The sequence below is a fragment of the Sitophilus oryzae genome, unplaced genomic scaffold (genome assembly GCF_002938485.1).
Source record: "Sitophilus oryzae breed Bouriz unplaced genomic scaffold, Soryzae_2.0 scaffold_980_pilon_pilon, whole genome shotgun sequence".
NCBI lineage: Eukaryota > Metazoa > Arthropoda > Insecta > Coleoptera > Curculionidae > Sitophilus > Sitophilus oryzae.
Genome location: NW_022147617.1, coordinates 3,665,566 through 3,684,562, shown reverse-complemented (window position 1 = coordinate 3,684,562; position 18,997 = coordinate 3,665,566). Strand labels below are relative to the sequence as shown.

The window sequence follows — 18,997 nt, the reverse complement described above, 5'->3', positions numbered from 1 at the left end:
CATATTTCACAATCGAATTAATAATTCGAATTATTTAGTAGTATTATAAATTTAACCTAAAAATAAATTCGTCCCAGCTAATGCTCGTCTAGGGGCTATTTTAAACAAATCTGAACCATTGCCATACCTATATTCTATCACTGAATAAAAAATTAAAAAAAATATTCTTTATTCAATGTATTCTATTAACTTTGCCGAAGCCGTTTAATAAACTAAACCATAATTTAAAGTTTTAAATTTAAAAGTGCCGAGTTTATGATTGTTTCAATTCCTATTGAAAAGCTCATATCTAAAATAAAAGCTTCTTCTAAAACGATAAAAGTATGTCCTTGTTTACGTGCGGTTTGTATTTCTTTTTATTTTATCAGTTGCAATCAATAATTATTTATATAAAAGAAGAAAATTAATTTTAGTGTTCTGTGAAATTTGTATCTGTTCTGTGGTACTATACTAATTACTAATATTCGTATTTGTCTGTGGCAGACTTCCGAAGGTAGCAAGTGCCCGCCACAGATTGGTTGGCTCCACGGGAGGAGAGTAGCAACCTTGAATCGCCACCCAGCTGATATCTGTCAATCGGGGAAGAAGAAGGATTATTCTGTGGATAGACATTCGACCTTCAACATTCACGTTTCGCGCCAAGAAACCGAATTCTAATGTTTTGTAATAGTTATTTAGTTTGTAACAATTGATCGAGTTAATTAAATGACTTAATTATTTAGTGTGCCTAATTTGCTACCCGCAACGGCCACATTGGTGACCCCGACGAACGTGTGAGTGCAACAAATTCAGATACGCAATGTCCACCTCCGACACGAACGACTTCCAAACCGACGATCAAGTCGTTATTGCCCGTGTAGGGATTAAAGCACCGGAGTTTTGGCGCACAGAGCCCGAACTATGGTTCCTACGCCTGGAAGCCCAATTCAGGCAAGCCAAAATAACATCTGATGACTGCAAGTTCGATCACACCGTAACAAGTTTAAACAGCGAGGTCCTATTAGAGGTAGCCGACATACTACGAAATCCAACTAGAGGTAGGGCCTACGAAGACCTCAAAACTAGACTGTTAGAGAGATATGGCAGTAGCGCTGATGACAAAATTCACCAGCTTATGGAGATGACCTTGGGCGACCTTAAACCAACACAGCTTCTCCACCGAATGCAAGCTTTGGCCTCAAATAACGTTTCTACGCAGGTTCTAAAGAAACTCTGGTTAGACCGCCTACCACCCCAAGCCCGGGGAGTCATAGCAATCCTGGATGGAGACCTGGAGGAATTGGCCAAGAAAGCTGACAAATATATACAATGTTCTAGTTTTCCTATCATGGCCATGGACGGAAAGCCTGCGTTAAACAACAAAGTAAGTGTGGACGAGAAAACTGACGGGCACTGCTACTATCACAGGAGATTTGGGTCCCAAGCTAAGAAGTGTAGAGCACCATGTACCTTCTCAAAAAACGATCAAGAGGGGGCGCAGTAATCATGACAACCACTGCCCCCCATGCACCACGTCGCCTTTTCGTCACAGATAAAGCCCTAAAACTGCAGTTCCTCGTTGACACTGGAGCCGACTTAAGTGTGCTGCCACGCAAAGCATGTTCTGCTTCAAAACCTAGTATGATACGCCTATACTCTGCTACTGGTTCCTGTATTAGAACGTTTGGGCAGAAACAGTTGACACTTGACCTTGGTTTTGGCCAGCCAGTCACATGGACCTTTGTTGTTGCAGATGTCACTACTGCCATCCTAGGTGCTGACTTCCTCGTACACCATGGTTTCACCGTAGATATGCGAAACAAGCGCCTTGTGTGTCCAACTATACCAAGCAGCATTACGTGTGTGTCTCGACGAGTAAGCGCGTTGGAGGTGGGAATATCTACTGCCCATCCTTATGACCGACCAACGGATGCACCAGACGACCCTGGAAGAGTCCAGCACTATATCGACACCCAAGGCCCACCAGTGTTCTCCAAGCCGCGCAGGCTTCCACCAGACCGTCTACAAGCTGCACGGGCCGAATTCAATCAACTTATACAAATGGGCATTGTTCAGCCATCAAAATCGCCATGGGCTAGCCCGCTTCACATGGTCCAAAAAGCCAACGGCCAGTGGCGTGCTTGTGGGGATTTCCGTCGGTTAAATGCAATTACCAAGCCTGATCGCTATCCAGTGCCACATATTCAGGACTTTGCAAATCAGCTACATGGAAAGAAAATTTTCTCTACCATTGATCTTGTACATGCATTCCACCAGATCCCAGTCCGCCCAGAAGATGTACAAAAAACGGCTGTTATTACACCTTTTGGTTTGTACGAATTTCTACGTATGCCCTTTGGCTTACGTAACGCCGCCCAGACACTTCAGCGGTACCTCGACCATCTCTTCCGAGGGTGTTCATTTGTATATGTGTACATCGACGACATACTGGTAGTCTCGGAGACGGAAGCAGAACACGAGCAGCACTTAGCAGTAGTTCTTCAGATCCTAGAAGCAAATGGACTCCAAATCAACAAAGAAAAGTCCAAATTCCGGATACGAGAGGCAAATTTCTTGGGCGTCACAGTCTCCCCAACTGGAGTCAGGCCTCTGCCAGCTAAAGTCAGTGCTATTCGCAGTTTTCCGCAACCAACAACATACAAACAGCTACGTCGCTTCCTAGGGATGGTTAATTTCTATCGACGCTGGTTACCGAATGCTGCAAAAGAGCTTATGCCACTCACCGAGCTACTTTCCCACCAAAAGAAAAAGCAACAGGACCTCAACTTGACTCCAGCAGCATCAAGTGCCTTCACCAGAGTTAAAGAACTCCTAGCTACTGCTGCCGAGTTGGTTTTTCCAGCACCCCATGCTCAGTTGAGCATGTCAGTCGACGCTTCGGACACCGCGATCGGCGGTGTATTGCAACAGCTTGTCGGTGAGCACTTACAGCCTATTTCTTTCTTCTCACGGAAGTTGTCGAAGACGGAGCGTAACTACAGTACCTACGACCGCGAGCTGTTGGTTTCTACCTTCTTGAGGGCATGCCGTTCATCATATACACTGACCACAAGCCCTTGACGTATGCCTTTCAGCAGCGACATGACCGTCAATCTCCGCGACAGATACGCCAGCTGGAATTTATTGGTCAATTTTCCACAGACATCCGACATGTCCAAGGAGAAAAGAACATTGTAGCCGACTGTCTCTCACGACCTGAGGTAGACGCAATAACCCATATATCACCCATCACCATTGACTTTGACCAGTTAGCTGAAGCTCAGACAACTGATGAAGGTCTACAAGAAGCTCTGCAGGACCCCACAAGCTCTTTAAACCTTCAACACATTGTCATACCAGACAGCGAACGACCCCTATACTGTTCAATCCAAGATGGGCGTGTACGTGTGTACGTGCCGGCGACCTTCCAGCGGGATGTTTTCTTGAAGTTCCACACCCAGTCCCACCCTGGACACGCTGCTACGCTGAGAATGATCGCCGAACGCTTCGTGTGGCATAATATGAACCGTCAAGTCAAGCAGTGGTCCATTGAGTGTCTTCAATGTCAGCGGGCCAAAGTAGGACGTCATACTGTTACACCGGTGACACCACTAGGAATGCCTGACGAACGATTTGCCCACATACATATCGACATTGTGGGACCACTTCCACCTAGTGACAATTTTCGATACCTACTCACGATCATTGACCGATTTACGAGATGGCCTGAGGCTATCCCTATTTGTGAGATAACTACTGAAGTAGTGGTACAAAAACTCGTCGAAGGATGGATATCCCGCTTTGGTGTGCCAGCGACCATTACTACAGATAGAGGCAGACAATTCGAGAGCCAGTTGTTCCGCCAGCTCAACACAGCACTTGGTGTACAGCACATAAAGACGACTGCTTATCACCCACAATCAAATGGATGTATCGAACGCTTTCACCGAACCCTCAAGGCTGCACTCATCGCTGCTGACGTCGTATCCTGGGTCGAAGCTCTTCCCCTCGTCATGCTGAGTCTACGGAACACCTTCAAACCGGACATCGCCTGTACAGCCTCCGATTTAGTGTTTGGTGCACCAGTTCGCCTCCCTGGACAGCTATTTGTTCCAAGTGCTACCCCAACTGACGAACACCGATTTGTTCAACGACTCCGTGAGACCATGGGAACATTGAGGCCTGTACCAACGAGCAACCACTCAGTTCGCACCGCCTATGTCCATCCCGACCTACAGACGACTACACATGTCTTCATACGTAACGACAAGGTGAAGCCTCCATTGACACCTCCATATAGCGGCCCGTACAGAGTTGTGGAACGAGATGACAAGTTCCTAACAGTGGACGTCCAGAATGTTCCCCAACGAGTCTCCATGGATCGACTGAAGGCAGCATATGTTCCAGCATCTCATCAACTGGCGGAGGAACATTCATACGCCAACCGTTTGCTGCTCAACGTATGCCAGCAGAACCGTTCACAACCAGTGGGTTCCTCACTGGGGGGGAGCCCTGTGGCAGACTTCCGAAGGTAGCAAGTGCCCGCCACAGATTGGTTGGCTCCACGGGAGGAGAGTAGTAACCTTGAATCGCCACCCAGCTGATATCTGTCAATCGGGGAAGAAGAAGGATTATTCTGTGGATAGACATTCGACCTTCAACATTCACGTTTCGCGCCAAGAAACCGAATTCTTATGTTTTGTAATAGTTATTTAGTTTGTAACAATTGATCGAGTTAATTAAATGACTTAATTATTTAGTGTGCCTAATTTGCTACCCGCAACGGCCACATGTCCATAAGAGGTTATGTTTTATGTTCATTTGTAATTCGGTTACCACAGATATAATATAAAATACTACTAATTTTTATCTTTTTTTTTTTTTTTTTTAATTCTAAATTTTTCTAATTTTTATCTCGATATATCGAAAAAGATAATTCGAATTAGTTAGTTTGGTAATACCGTTAGTTTTAATTTACTATCGAATTAGTCGTATTATTTAATTCGAATTTTCCCAACACTAGACATAACCCTAAAAGTTATGTTTTGACATCGAGCTTGACATTTGAAAAATTATTTTCACATTTTGACACAATCAAATTTCACAGATGACACAATCTGTTTGACAATTAGAAATTGGCGCGCAGAGCTTGCCTACCAATGGTGCCGTTTATCACCTGTGACGTAGTGACCAACCTGCGCAATATCATATCTTGTATTCTTTGTATCATGGGTATACCATGGGTATACCTCAATAAACGCGAAAATAATTTTTGAAATGTCAAGCTCGATCATTTGACATAACTTTTGGAGTTATGTCCTAATTCTTCCCTATTTTAGGTAATTTTTTTTTATTAGTGGCAATTGAACAATGTGGATATTTTTTTGTATGGCGTATGACGTCACAGGTGGTATGCGCAAACTTAACGAAATTGGAGCCGCTATCGATCATACCTTGTTTTCTTTGTACCATGAGGTATACCAATAGATAAAATGATCGTACATCTATTTTAAATAGATAGGTGTTAAATTAATAGACTATTTAACACCAATAACACCTGAATAACGCCATAATAATGGTTCAGTTAACACAACCGGTTAGGTTCTCTATATCTCTGGACCAGTTATGTCATTTAACGTTAACCATAGTTTTAACCACAGAATAGATATCAACCAGAAACCTAACTGGAGCTGAAATCCGTGACGTTTCACGAATTGGGCCGCCATTTAATAGCGGTAGAACACAGAGACGTATTTAATAAATTTCCGTTGAATGTATACAGAGTTGTATTTATTTTTTTGTTGTATATTGAAAAGTATAGAATTAATTAATATCATTCGGCAGTTAATAAAACTACTGCTTAAAACTTTAATAGGTGAGTTTGTTAAAGTTAAAAGTAAAGGCTAATTTGTTTAAGATGCTGTAATATTGGTTTAGTACAAATGTCCCAACATATTTTATGGAGTAATATTTTTTATGTAAAACTTATTGCCAGCGATAAAAAACACTGCATTAGTAAACCATTAGAGATATCGCGGTATAAAAATAGTTTATATTTTTAAACGATTTTATATAACTTTACCATACCTTTGTTTGTTGCAAATCTGGCAGCAGCTTTATTGATCACTTCTATTATTCCAATTTTTCCGAAATGTTGCACACGTATTGAGTTCCGGTGACACTTTTATAATATTTTTGAAGAAAAAAAATCAAATTAGCGGATCCAATATGGCGGATTTTTTAATATAAGAAGAGATTTGCTTGAAATTTAAAACTTTGGGTTCTTTATAAGGACACTTGAGATACTTACCTTCAATTGGCCCGTTTTAAAACATCCTCTAAAGATAGGGTAGGTGTTCATTTAAGTTTCAAACGAAATAAATAAACAAGCTAACATCAGAATACTTAGGTATTTATTCATGCCTCCATATAATTAGTTTGTTTTTATTTGCTGTTTTAAAATTAAGGTTTATCTTTTTTAATGTATAATACAATTTAGTATTTTTTTTAGTATTTTTTAATTTAGTTACATATTTTAGGGGAAAACTAGTACATGGATGTTTGAAATTAATTTGTTGGCATATTATATATATTTCTTTAATAAAATGTCTTGTCCCATATTCTTCATAATATTTACTAAAAACAAGTTCTAATGAAGAAACAAAAGATACAAAATTGTCATGTGACATCTGAAGATTGCCAAAAATATCTAAATTATTATTTTCACTCTTTATTATTTTCATAGGCACGTAAATGGCAAAACAACGATGTATCATCTAACTCACTGTGTGCCTTTGCATATTTGGTACATATATCACATGAATGTATACTCAAACATTTTTTTATTAAATATTCACAGACGTATCGTAAAACATTTTGCGTCCTGGCGAAACATAACTCCGGCTTTTGCACATTCTTGAGGCACAAACTGAACCAGTACTCTTTGAAGTTATTATAAATAATGTACCTAGCACAACAAATATTTAATAACTATTCCAGACTATTCGCTCCGTTCAGTTATAAAACAACACAAACTACAATATTCAATATTTACGAATGACGAACAGCTACTGCTCTCAGCAAAACGCAAAACATAAGTGAACTGTGAACGCCAGTGCGTTGACAGGTTCTACCCATAAAATAATTAACTAGAAAGAAGTGTCAACTCTGTGTTAAATCGTGGAAACACGATACGCCACCGAAAGCCTTCGTTGTCGTCTGGAGAACTAATTTTCCAATTGACAGGTTGACATGATAAGGACATAATGGCTTAATTTTCATTTCCGTTTCCGGTTATTTAATGGCGGGCCCTCTTTCAGTTCAAATGTATTTTGTATTTTTTCTTTTCATAAATAAAACCAAAAAATAATTTATTCACATATATTTATTTGAAGTATGGAACAACGTGACTAAATAAACATAAAAATATAGAGGATTGTATTGTTTCAATACCAATTAGTTAATTATATGTACTTTTAACGTAAATTAGTTAAGGTATAAGCATGACTTACAGTAATTTGTAAATAAACACACGTATTCGCAGACTTCAAGGACAGAAAACGGACACAGGGACATGAAAACGGGAGCCTTATACAAAAACCTGAAAACAGAAAAACAAATTTTTTTATACTAAAATTAACAATCTAAAAATATCAATAGGTATAAAATATAAATATACTGTTTAAAAAAGCGTCCATTATTCCCAAAGAGACCTGGCTTATAAATCAAAAAGAAGCAAAAAGAGACTTTTAGTCGGATAACATAATCAGATTATCAGTCCGATTTATTGCATTATTGACAATAAATCGCACATATTGGAGATAAATGATGTTGGCTATAGTTAAAAATGATCTTACCTTGCTGTAAATTGTTTCCATTTTCAAAAAAATCGCCGATCAAAGAGATTATAACACCATTTTCTTGCATCTAAAAAATGTAAAAACAGTGTTTATTTACTACCTATTTTTCATATACATGGGACATACCTACTACGGCAGAAACGTCATTTTCTCCAGGATTCTTCATGTAATATATATTTTATATACTTTATTACCTTTATAATTATAAATTTCAGCCGAAATATTAAATTGAACTTCCAAAACGAAACTAAACGGAATGAATTAAAATGGCGTCGAATATTTTCGACACAATTTTCGAATTTGTTCTAGAACAAATCTGAAGTTGTCTCTGAAACTGAAATCTGTCAATTCTAAACTGTGAAGTTAGACAATAGTTAGACAAAAACAATGCTGTCCTTGTCTAGGCGGCCATACTTGTCGTGAGGAGAATGACAGGAATGACACTAATGACTGTTTCCAATTTTCCTATTTCACTGTCACCCCCCTGGTTCTACCCATGGTACCAAATACATTTAAATTTACATATACCGCGGCCTCCCCATAAGAGCAATGAGAGAATTTATGTCCCAGGATTGAAGGACAGAAGATCGAGTTTGACATAAGTCCATCCTTGTTCAGTAGCTGGATGTAATGCACATGCGCCGAAATGCTACTTTTCTATTGGCCGAATGGTGTCGAGATGGGTTATCGATTTATTTTTGGACGCGTCGTCGGCGTGGATTTTGTTTTTGTTTTCAGTTTGGACTTGGGCAGTCGCCATTAGTGTCTAGTGTTTTCTCTAACTTTCTGTGTTTTCCACATGTTTTCCACGTGTACTGTGTTTTCGTTTGTATTTTAATCTTTGTGCGTTTATTGACAATTTTGTGATTTAGTTTTAAAGACTTTTCCTGTAGTTTAATTAATAGAACAATGGGAATGGGCTACTGCTTTTTGTGTGGTAGAAGCCAACTAACAAAATTAATAATAGAAATTTTTCTCGATGTTCGTTTGTATCATGAAAGCAAAATCAGAAATAAAAGGGATGTTAATATAAGACAAAAATATACGAAACTAATTTTATTCAAAAATCAATAATTGTTAAAAGCATTATATTTAGTCTTACTATTTTAAAATAAAAAAGACATAATGTAAAGACTAAAAATAGAGACTACATAAGGCTAATTATAATGCTTACACAGTTACACACAGACTGTCTTATTGTAAATTATTATTGTTTTTTTTTCATAATATAAAAGAGTATTTACAATTAATGCAACAATGTAAATAATTATATTTTTTGTATCTAGCTTGATTTATGTATAAACTTAATATGTACGTTATATTTGTTTAATAAAAAATATGTTAATAATAAAGAATTACTTTTGTTTCATTTTAAACCAGGACTGATGTTGATTATTGATCATAAATACATGGGCAGTAAAAGAAACAATAGACAGTAAAAAATGTACTGTTATACTTTGTTTTGCTGCAATTTTTAAGTCGAGTGAAATAGATATGCAATTTGTACTACAAAGTTTTTAAGACAGTTCCTTAATTGAGGTTTTACTAAATTATTTTTTGAATTTTAAAAAAAGTGAAATAATGCAATTTGTACTACGAAGTTTTTAAGACAATTTCTTAATAATTGTGGTTTTACTAAATTATTTTTTGAATTTAAAAAAAAAATATCGTACCTGTCACTTTTTTTCATTCGTTTTATTTAATAATAATTGTCTAACACAACAAAGTCTACTTAGAACGATATGATATAAATATAAATGAGTTCATTAAAAAATGGTCTGATTAAAATTAGTACCTAAATAAGCAAAAATTATCCCCTCATAAAACAAGAAATTAAGGAGTTCAGTAAAAGGATTGCAACTATATATTTTATTCAGTAAATTTTCATAATAGTAAGTATAAAAGCACAATCTCTAAAACGACAATATGAATAATGTATATTAAGATTTAACTCGAGTTTCAGTGAAAAAACTATATTGATATTAAAATATTTTAATACCTTCAGAATACTAATTACATACCATAAAATAGGAGTTTTTCGATGCGGGAAGCCTATCTAGAAAAAGAATTTTAGAAATCAGCAATGGGATTCTGTAAGCTCTGTAGCAAGAAATTTCCTATCGAGCCTATGCTATTTGTATACGATTGATGAGTCACTAGACAGGGAAATGTTTACAGAATCGCACTGCAGATACCTATACGCTACTAGGAGCCCCCCATTGTGAGACAGATATAAAATAATTTTTATATACCTATTCCATAGCCTATTCTTTTAAATGTCTGTAATATTTATAATAAACTTATTTTACGAGTAGAAGTATTGCACCAGCATCAAAATTAATACTACTTGTAAAAAACTGTTGCTCCTTGAGTTTGTAATAGATATAAACAAAATAAACATTCGAAAATAACTAAATCGAAGATATCTGAAAACTTTTGGTCGAAAAAGTGTTTTGCCATAACATGTTGGATACGATTAAAATATCTCGTTTGATAAATATGCGCATAATGTTACATTATCAAACTTATTTGATTTCAGAATATTTAACAAAAAGCTTCCAATTTTTCGAAAGATTTTAGAGAACGTCTTTAACCTCAACTTAAAATAAATAAAACCAAAACAAAACATATCATATATCATATGATTTGGAACTGTCCAATCAAAGTGCTTACAGATCGAGCAAGCGCAGAAAACCTCCTCCCGAACAAGGATAGACTTATGTAGGAAATGCATTGACATTCTATAGCCATCCTTCAACATCGGGACAGGAATTTAAGCGGTACTCTCCGTATATTTTATTAAAACGTATTTGCATGGTACAAAGAATACAAGGTATGATCGATAGCGGCTCCAATTTCGTTCAGTTCGCGCATACCACCTGTGACGTCACTAGGAAAACAATGAACAATTAAAAAATAAAGAAAGTTGACAGGAGATCTGCACAGAATATACTAACGAAAAAGAAGCCCAAGTTCCTTGTAATAAATCGGTTCCATTTTCGTAACGCCATCTCTCGACATAGCTGACATTATAGGTTAGCCAAAGGGGTGCGGGGCCGGGGGGAATTGTAAAATACACTTTTTTATTTTAATTATTTTTATTCGCTATTTGCAATTTTATTTTTAAAACATATTATGTGAAACAATCACATAATATGTCTTAAAAATAAAATTACAAACGGAAACAAAAGGAATTAAATAATCTGAAGTTTATTGATAAAAAAGATAGGCTATGCAAATTCATAAGTATATTAAGTATAACCTCTTTGGTATAACATTGTTAAACAAACATTAACAAATCATAACATATCAGATCATAGAACTAAAAAAAGTACTATTACATAAAAACAGGTGATACAATACTTCAAAATTAATTTTAACATAATATCAAAACCGAGAAATCAAACTGCAAACACAACCACACTTATCACAACAGAAATTAACACACACTTCCGCGGCAAATGTCCAAGAAAGACTGATAATTCTGATTGGTCCTGGTCCGGTCGTAGCTCACGTTGTATTGTCGGTAAGCAAAATCCCTGTCCAAAAATTTTGACGATCAGCGCCAGCACCCGTCATAATTGGGAAACTTTTGCTGGAACCATTTTTAATATTTCACTTTAGAGGTGGGCCAGTCTGCGATTTTTGTGGAGCTGCTACGCTCTGCGACTGCTCCAATAAAAGCACTGTGACAAGTAGCAGCGATTTTTCGGAGCAATTAACCTATAAATTAAAAATGTAGTTTTATAGGTTAATTGCTCCGAAAAATCGCACTCGGTGTTCGGCACCGTTCGTTGCATTTACTAAAAAAGTACAGGACTATAGGTGTGATTATGATAGGCAACATCATCGTCTAGTTTTTATTTATTTATATCGTATGATCGAAAAAACGGCGTAGCGATAGCTATGAAATGAAGATTGCTGGCATTTTATATGTAAAATTTATGGGGAATGTTATCGATTGTCATTTCCAAGCCAACTGGACGCCGTTTTTTATTTCGATCAGTAGTGGCGATTTTAACGTCTGTGCAATCGGGGTAAGTCACCGACGGGCCCCAAGCCTCCCGGGCCCTTGCGAACAAGATTCGAACTTTTCCGAACTACGGGCCCCTAGAGCTCTTAAAATCGCGGCTGTACGGTACTATACTGATGTCTTAGTTTGATAGATGTTGCTATATTTTTTTAGTCTATTCAGAAGAATTTGAGTGTTTCTAAGTACCAAGCACTTTGCTATAAATATCTTAAAGAGTCTGTTCATTTTCACAGAGTGGTGGCCCATGGTAAAAACTTAATGTTATATTCAATTCAAAGTCGAAACTGTCAAAAAAATCTTTATTAGTGACCGGTTTCGGCTATTTAGCCATCATCAGACCTTAAAAATAGATATAAATAATAAAACTTATATGAATGTATAAGATCAAATAAAAGATTTAGGATATACAACAAAACACAGATACAAAATTAACTAACAAATAAACATACTAACAAGTTAAAAATTACCTTTGTCAAAAACATCTGTTTGTGATTAATATATAATACATAAATATCTTATTTAGATTCATGAAAGAAAAAGCGAACGCTGCTACGTTTCCCGTTCCCAAACTCCCAACAGCTCCAGTACACAGAATATACTCAATATACTATGCTCCAGTCGACTGCGACCTGCGACGACTGTGACTGGAACAGTCTGACCGGGCGACGGGGCTAGGAGCATTTTCAGAATTTACACTATTGCCTGCTATTGCTCCTATTGCTACTCACGAGCGCAGATGTCCTAAACTTGTAAACTGCTCCGAAATGTCACTGCGATTTTCTTGGAACTGGAGCAGTCACATACTGCGACGTTGGTGGAGCTGTGACAAAGTAGCGGACTGCGATTTCACAACCCACCTCTATTTCACTTACATGGCCCTGGTCTCGCTGTCACTTCCCCTCTTTAATTGACATCTGTTTGTTTTGTTTTGATTTTCGTTTGTGTTATTATCTAGTTAAAATTTATTATTATCTCAATTATTCTAAACACTAATTCAAAAAGGCTTGTTGTATATTCATAGTCATTCTAAGAAAGCTAATACGCCGGGAATAATGATTAGTTTTCATGTGTAAGTTTATACAACATAATCGTGTTTACAGATGATTCAAAACTGTTTATTTTTAGTTTTCCTAAAGGCGATTTGTAAAAATCGTGATTGTAATTGGGAATGGTCAAAAATAAGTGTATGATGTGGCCATTTAAAGAGGATGTTTTTATTACGTGTGGAGGAAGAAGATACTTGGAATCAATGTTCGTGCTTCTGTAAAACAGTGCACTCTTATAGTGTCCATGAAAGCACAAGTTCAAGTGACCAGAAATATATCAAATAAGATTGGTCCTTACTTGACAAGAAGATTATTTGGAGGAAAAGAAAACATAAGATAGGGTATTTTAATCGAACAGCGAAAATTTAACACTTTTATTGTAAAGTTTGTTGTAGGTAGTTGTAGTTTTGTGCTAAATATTTCTAACATTAGCAGCAGCCGTGTTCAGAGTGTCAAGAGGAGGAGAATTCAGTTAATTAGATTTATGCACAGTTACAGGTATGAAGGCTTTTTCAAACATAGTATCGAGTTCTATAGTCAACATTTTTAGTATTCCTACAACTGTAAAAACAAAGAACATTGGACTGAAAAAATGGCAAGATTTATATAGGAAGAAAGGGTTTGGTTTGGTTTGGTTTGGTTGTATTCCTACAACTGTAAAAACAAGGAACATTGGACTGAAAAAATGGCAAGATTTATATAGGAAGAAAGGGTATTATGCCAATAAGAAAATTAAATCTGTGGGCAGAAGTTTCTTATTTAAAAACTGTTATGGGGCATATATTAATTTGCATCTGTGCCACAAATCACTGAGAAAAATCATATAATATTCATAATTGTTAACGAGATGATATTTAAAAGCTTACAATGTTACTTTGTTTCAATATTGCACTTTTATTCTTGTAAAATCTATGATGAAGCTTAAAAGCATTTTGCAATGGCCTTAAATTGTGAGCCAGGATTTATAGCAAAGGTATTTGATGCAATGAAACTTAATCAGGGGATTGTCAATCCCATGTTTTTAAATAGATAAAATACAGGCCAAAGTTGACAATATTACAGTTGAGAAGAAACTATTTTATCTTAAAAAAAATTTCTTAAAATTCTGAGATCATATAATCTAATTTTCTTAATAAATTAGGTATATGTATGTTGTACATACAGAATTTTGGTATGGACAAATAAGGATCAACAAGCTTCTTATGTGCAAAAAATAAATTATTTTTTGTAGTATTAAGACAAACGATAATGTGTTTTACAAACTTACCGGTAACAGTTTTTTTTATAATAAAATATTTAGGAATAATTTGGGTTGTTTATCAATATATTAATGACTTGAATTTTGACAAATTGAATTTGTATCAAAATAATTTTACGAAATATAAAATTGATGTTCTATTACAAGACTGAGTTTTTTTTTGTCGACAAAAACCAGGATAAATACTAATAATAATACCCATAATAAAATCAATGATGTTTATGTATTATGAAAATATTTGTTAGAAGACATGTTATGTAACAATTTTGGTAATACAATTTGAAGGGACGAATAAAAAAATAAAACAAAAACATATTTTTCTAGGTTTATATTAAAAAATACAAGGTAAGTAATCATCAAAAATAATTATGCACCAAATGTTTTTATGAATATACAACTTGAACAAAAAGTTGTTTAGAACAATTTTTACCAAATTTGCAAAAATTTTAAATTGAAACGCGTAATTCTGTATAAGTAAACATGAAATAATTTAAATACTTATTTAATGGCATTTCGAGTGTTTAACGACGAAAAAGGTCATCTGTCCGTAGCGTCTTTTGTCAGAATATTCTTATATTTAGTGTATTATATACCAATATTGTACGCAGTTTTGAAACTGATAATTAAATAAATCATATTAATGTTAACTAACCATAATAAATGATAGAATTTCACTAAATTTAAATTGCCCCCCGTATGGTTGAAAACAGCAAATTGATATTTGATTACTTATAGATTACCACCTATATACAAAATGACACGGAGACCTGGAATATGGCGCCCAACTTGATTAGACCTTCCGCGCATGTTGAAGCTCATTCTCTATCCCTTCTATTTCTATGGTTCTACCGCTTTTTAGGTTAGGCGATGTTTCCCGCGCAAACTCTAAAGCCCCGTTCTCAGAACTGCGTCGTGTCGACAGCGACACTGATTGACACTTCAAACGACCAATGGGAGCTTTACTAAATTTAAAATTGACAGCTGTTTGAATTTTGTACAAATCTGATTGGTTCTTTTGTCGTGTCGCTGGCGATAGTCGCAGTTCTGAGAACGGGGCTTGAAGCCCCGTTCTCAAGTTAGGCTTCTGGTTGATATCTATTCTTGTGGTTTTAACGTTTCTGCATGACCATTGACGTTGACTGTACACCTTGGACTGTACCCTTACTGTACCAAACCAAACCAAACTGTACATTGAAAATTGAAAACCCCGTTGCTAACTTCACGAATAGTCACACATTCAAATTTAATCTGTTCTGTGATTCAAATACTTTTTTTGCAGAAACCTGGCGGAAACAGAGATTTGACTTGAGACTTGAGACATGCTTGAGACCGTTGCTTGAGACTCGAGATTTGAATCAAAACTTGGATTTATCTTGGATTCTTGGATCAGTCTTGGATTCTATGCACCCAACTAACTGTGCCAACCAGGTGCCAACTAACAAAAGTATGTGGCGAAAAATCGCTTGTTACTTTTTCTGAACCCCACTAAAATGTTTAAAGGGTTGACTTTTGACATGCTTTTGACTTCATCGCTGACGCCATTTTTTTCAATCATAGTACGCGGTATATTATTTATATTATTATTTTAATATTTCGCACAACACGTGAAACGTGAACGCTTATTATGTATTTTCATAGTGAATAAAATTAAATAGAAATAAAACTCTAGATTCCTATAATTAATCTAATTGCTCTAGATTATTATGCTACGTTTCAAAAGTGCTTTATTAAAAATTCGGGAGATTAAAAGGGACGTGTCCAAGTTTTTTCTTTTTTTTTATTTTTAAATGCTGTAAACTGTAGCTCCATGTCATGTTCATAATAGGTTTTTTAACATTCCATCAAAACTACGGAGGCCTTAGAAGGCCTTTTTAGCCTCCGTAATTAAAATTGTAGAATCAGCTTCAGCAACATTTACAGTTACCTTGTTTAATTCTGCTTATACATATATTGCATTAATTTTTCTGCTACCTTAAGATTTCTCTATTCTTACATGTAATTTATGTGATTGTCTTTTTTCTTAGCATAATACGATTTGGTTTGGTTGCAGTAATAAATAAGTTTTACTGTAATTTGGTGCAAATTACAGTAAATTAAGAAAAGAATATAAGTAATGTATATTCTACGACACAAACCATCTCCCTTCTAACGAGAAAAAGATAAAACATAAAGCTTATTTTAATCTTATCAACACACTCTTCGAAAAATTGCTATTAATCCACTAACTTGATATTTTTAAGAAATTATGATACAAACATTATAATCAAAGTATATTATATTAGTAACATTATAGGTAAAATGTTACCTCTATATCTCCCATTGACGTGTATTGTTATATAAGACTCGTCATGGTAGTATTTCAAAACATATCAATACATATAATCAAAACTATTGTTGCCTGTAAATAACTAGAAATTAAATAACTTGAAAGGAATAAAATAATTCTAATAAGTTTAAAATCATTAAGAAAAAATCCGTACATGATAATTTTTAATTCTAATGTAAATATATAAATAAATGTTATATTATTACAATTTTATATATTCATAATACTTTCATTTCACAATCTTCATTATCCTTCTTACCTTATCAAGATAAATCTGAAATTATAAAATTAATTATAGAATTTGTATTATTATTGATTAACACTCAAAAAAAAAATTTTCAACTGCAAATAATTCGAAAATAAACTGCAATTTGGCAACATCGACGATGTGCGCTTGCGTAGTATCGATGATCAAATGCAGCAAATATGGGCTTCAAGGTCAGCCACCGGATCCACACCTTTACCAATTGTTTTTAATTATATTTTCAAGTAACTTGAAGTAACTACTTTGGTTAAAGGGCCGTGCTCTATAGTACTGTACAGGTACTGTATAAGAAGTTCATTTTGCACTCAATTTTTAGACTGATGGCAAAATGATATAGATAATATACCAGGTGGATGACACTTCTTATGGGAGAACTGGAAATGGTTGAAAACTTGACTACAAGCGATTTTCTAGGAACCTTCCTTACCGATAAATTATTGACAAGAGTGACAGATAAAACCTTGACATTCTTTCAGTATAACTGTTCATCTCTTTTTCTTTCTAAAGTGTGCGTTGAAAGGAGACAAAAACAATTTTTGTAACCCATAATTTGTTATTCGAACACCACTTTTCTCCTTGTCGGGTCGTTGACGTTGACTTGTCGCCATTTTATTTCTTTTGTTTACACGCTGCAGTTTGCTTTGTAAATTGAATACATAAATTATTTAGGCAAATATAGGTTTTTGATAAAACTCCTTGGACTAACGTGTTGGTAAGTGTTGATAAATAAGTTTTTTTTCATCTTAACATGCTCATTGTCATTCTCCTGATTTAGGTGACAGAAAAGGATCATCAAATCAAATTGAATTTTATATTTTTTCATCCCAGGACCGATAATAAAATATATATTTTATGGATACCTTCCTAAATTCAACGAGATGAGCCATCGGAAGAAAGGGACCATAGTACAAAACAGAAAGGTGATCTTTTTTCTTTCCACTTAGGATATTGAAATTATTATATACTGTAGTCGTGTTTGGCATTATGCTCTTAGAAATATAGGTAAACAAAGAAGAACAGATATAAAGCATCCCAGAGGAAAAGAGAGGCAATACCTGTACTCTCTCTCTGATATTTGTGAAAGTTACGGCAAAGTATTGTTGTAAATGTCATCTTTTTAATCGACCTGAAAACTTCGAGCAAAAAGATGACACTTTCAACAAAACCCTGACAGATATCAGAGACGATACAGGTTTTTCCTCTCTTTTTCCCTGGAATACTTTTAATTTATTATTCTTTGTTTATCTAGATTTCTCAGAGCACTATGAACGAACTCAGCTTGTATGTTTGAAATAATCGTCCAGTTGGCTTCAAAATGATGATCGATGACATTTCCTATATAATTTTACTTTCAAAATTATGATATATATCGTCATTTCTAAGCCATCTATGACGCCATTTTTTTCAGTTTTGTTATAATTAATTTTGTCTCTTGATCTACTTGTAACATTATTTTTTAATTTTATTAATTTATTGTGGTGAAATTAATTTCTGTTGTATATTTGATATTGATATTAACATATTTTTAAAAAATGGTGTATTTTTTGTGTTTTTATCTATGTCATAATTAAAAATAAATGAAGAATTAAAATTTTTTATTTTTTTAAATTTCCCGCCATGCGTGACAATCTAGTCCGTAGTTCCTACAAGCGATATTGGGGGCGCTAGTAGCAGTAGACTTGTCAACAGTGTCAAATTTAAACGTCAATTTCACTTTCCAATATTTAGCAAGGCGCTCGCACTTCTCCTTGTGTATGTGTTTTGTGTAATATACCATGGGTCGTGAGTTCAAACCCCACAATCTTAATATTTTTTTATATTTTTATATTAGTATTGTGTTGTATAATTATTGTTAATGCCTATAAGTTATTTTTAAAAAATATTTTTGATTTATACTTGAATTTATACTAGGTAAAATGGAAAATAAAAAAATACAATCGGATGCACTAGAAGAAAATCATAAGTTGCACGAAAATGAAGATGTTCTATCAGGAGCTATCAACAATTCCTCAAATGAAGGTAAAAACTATTAAATTGATTATCAAATTGTCACAAAAGATTTAGTTTTAGTAGTCTAATAGTATTGTAAAAAATGGCTTGAGAATTTATTTTTGGAGAATGATGCCCAAGAACGAACGAGAATAAAAGGCAAATGTAGAGAATTTACATTTTGCTTAAAGAAAATACCTTGCAAAATGAGTTGAGTAAGAGGGGGGTTAATCACTACGACC

At 34.9% G+C, this 18,997-nt stretch overlaps 2 protein-coding genes across 5 annotated transcripts in view; both read left to right on the top strand.

The window, feature by feature from the left end:
• The first annotated feature begins 799 nt into the window (after positions 1–799).
• LOC115891231 lies at positions 800–1,483 on the top strand. Its single transcript, XM_030911660.1, has one exon. It carries the CDS (start codon positions 800–802, stop codon positions 1,481–1,483), a length of 684 nt encoding a protein of 227 aa, XP_030767520.1.
• Positions 1,484–15,261: 13,778 nt separating this feature from the next.
• Positions 15,262–18,997, top strand: part of LOC115891333 — a 76,139-nt gene continuing 72,403 nt past the window's right edge. Inside the window, exons 1-2 of one of the 4 annotated variants that reach the window (XM_030911782.1) lie at positions 15,262–15,619; positions 18,678–18,785. In XM_030911782.1, coding sequence (XP_030767642.1) covers positions 15,298–15,619; positions 18,678–18,785 — 430 coding nt within the window. In that variant the 5' untranslated portion in view covers positions 15,262–15,297. Of the gene's footprint in view, positions 15,620–16,960; positions 17,045–18,483; positions 18,549–18,677; positions 18,786–18,997 lie in introns of those variants that run through there. The other 3 variants (XM_030911779.1, XM_030911781.1, XM_030911780.1) reach the window with 3 other exon arrangements.

Excerpts from the sequence above, each read along its gene's own strand:
- LOC115891231 (XM_030911660.1), top strand. The coding sequence starts at position 800 with ATGTCCACCTCCGACACGAACGACTTCCAAACCGACGATCAAGTCGTT.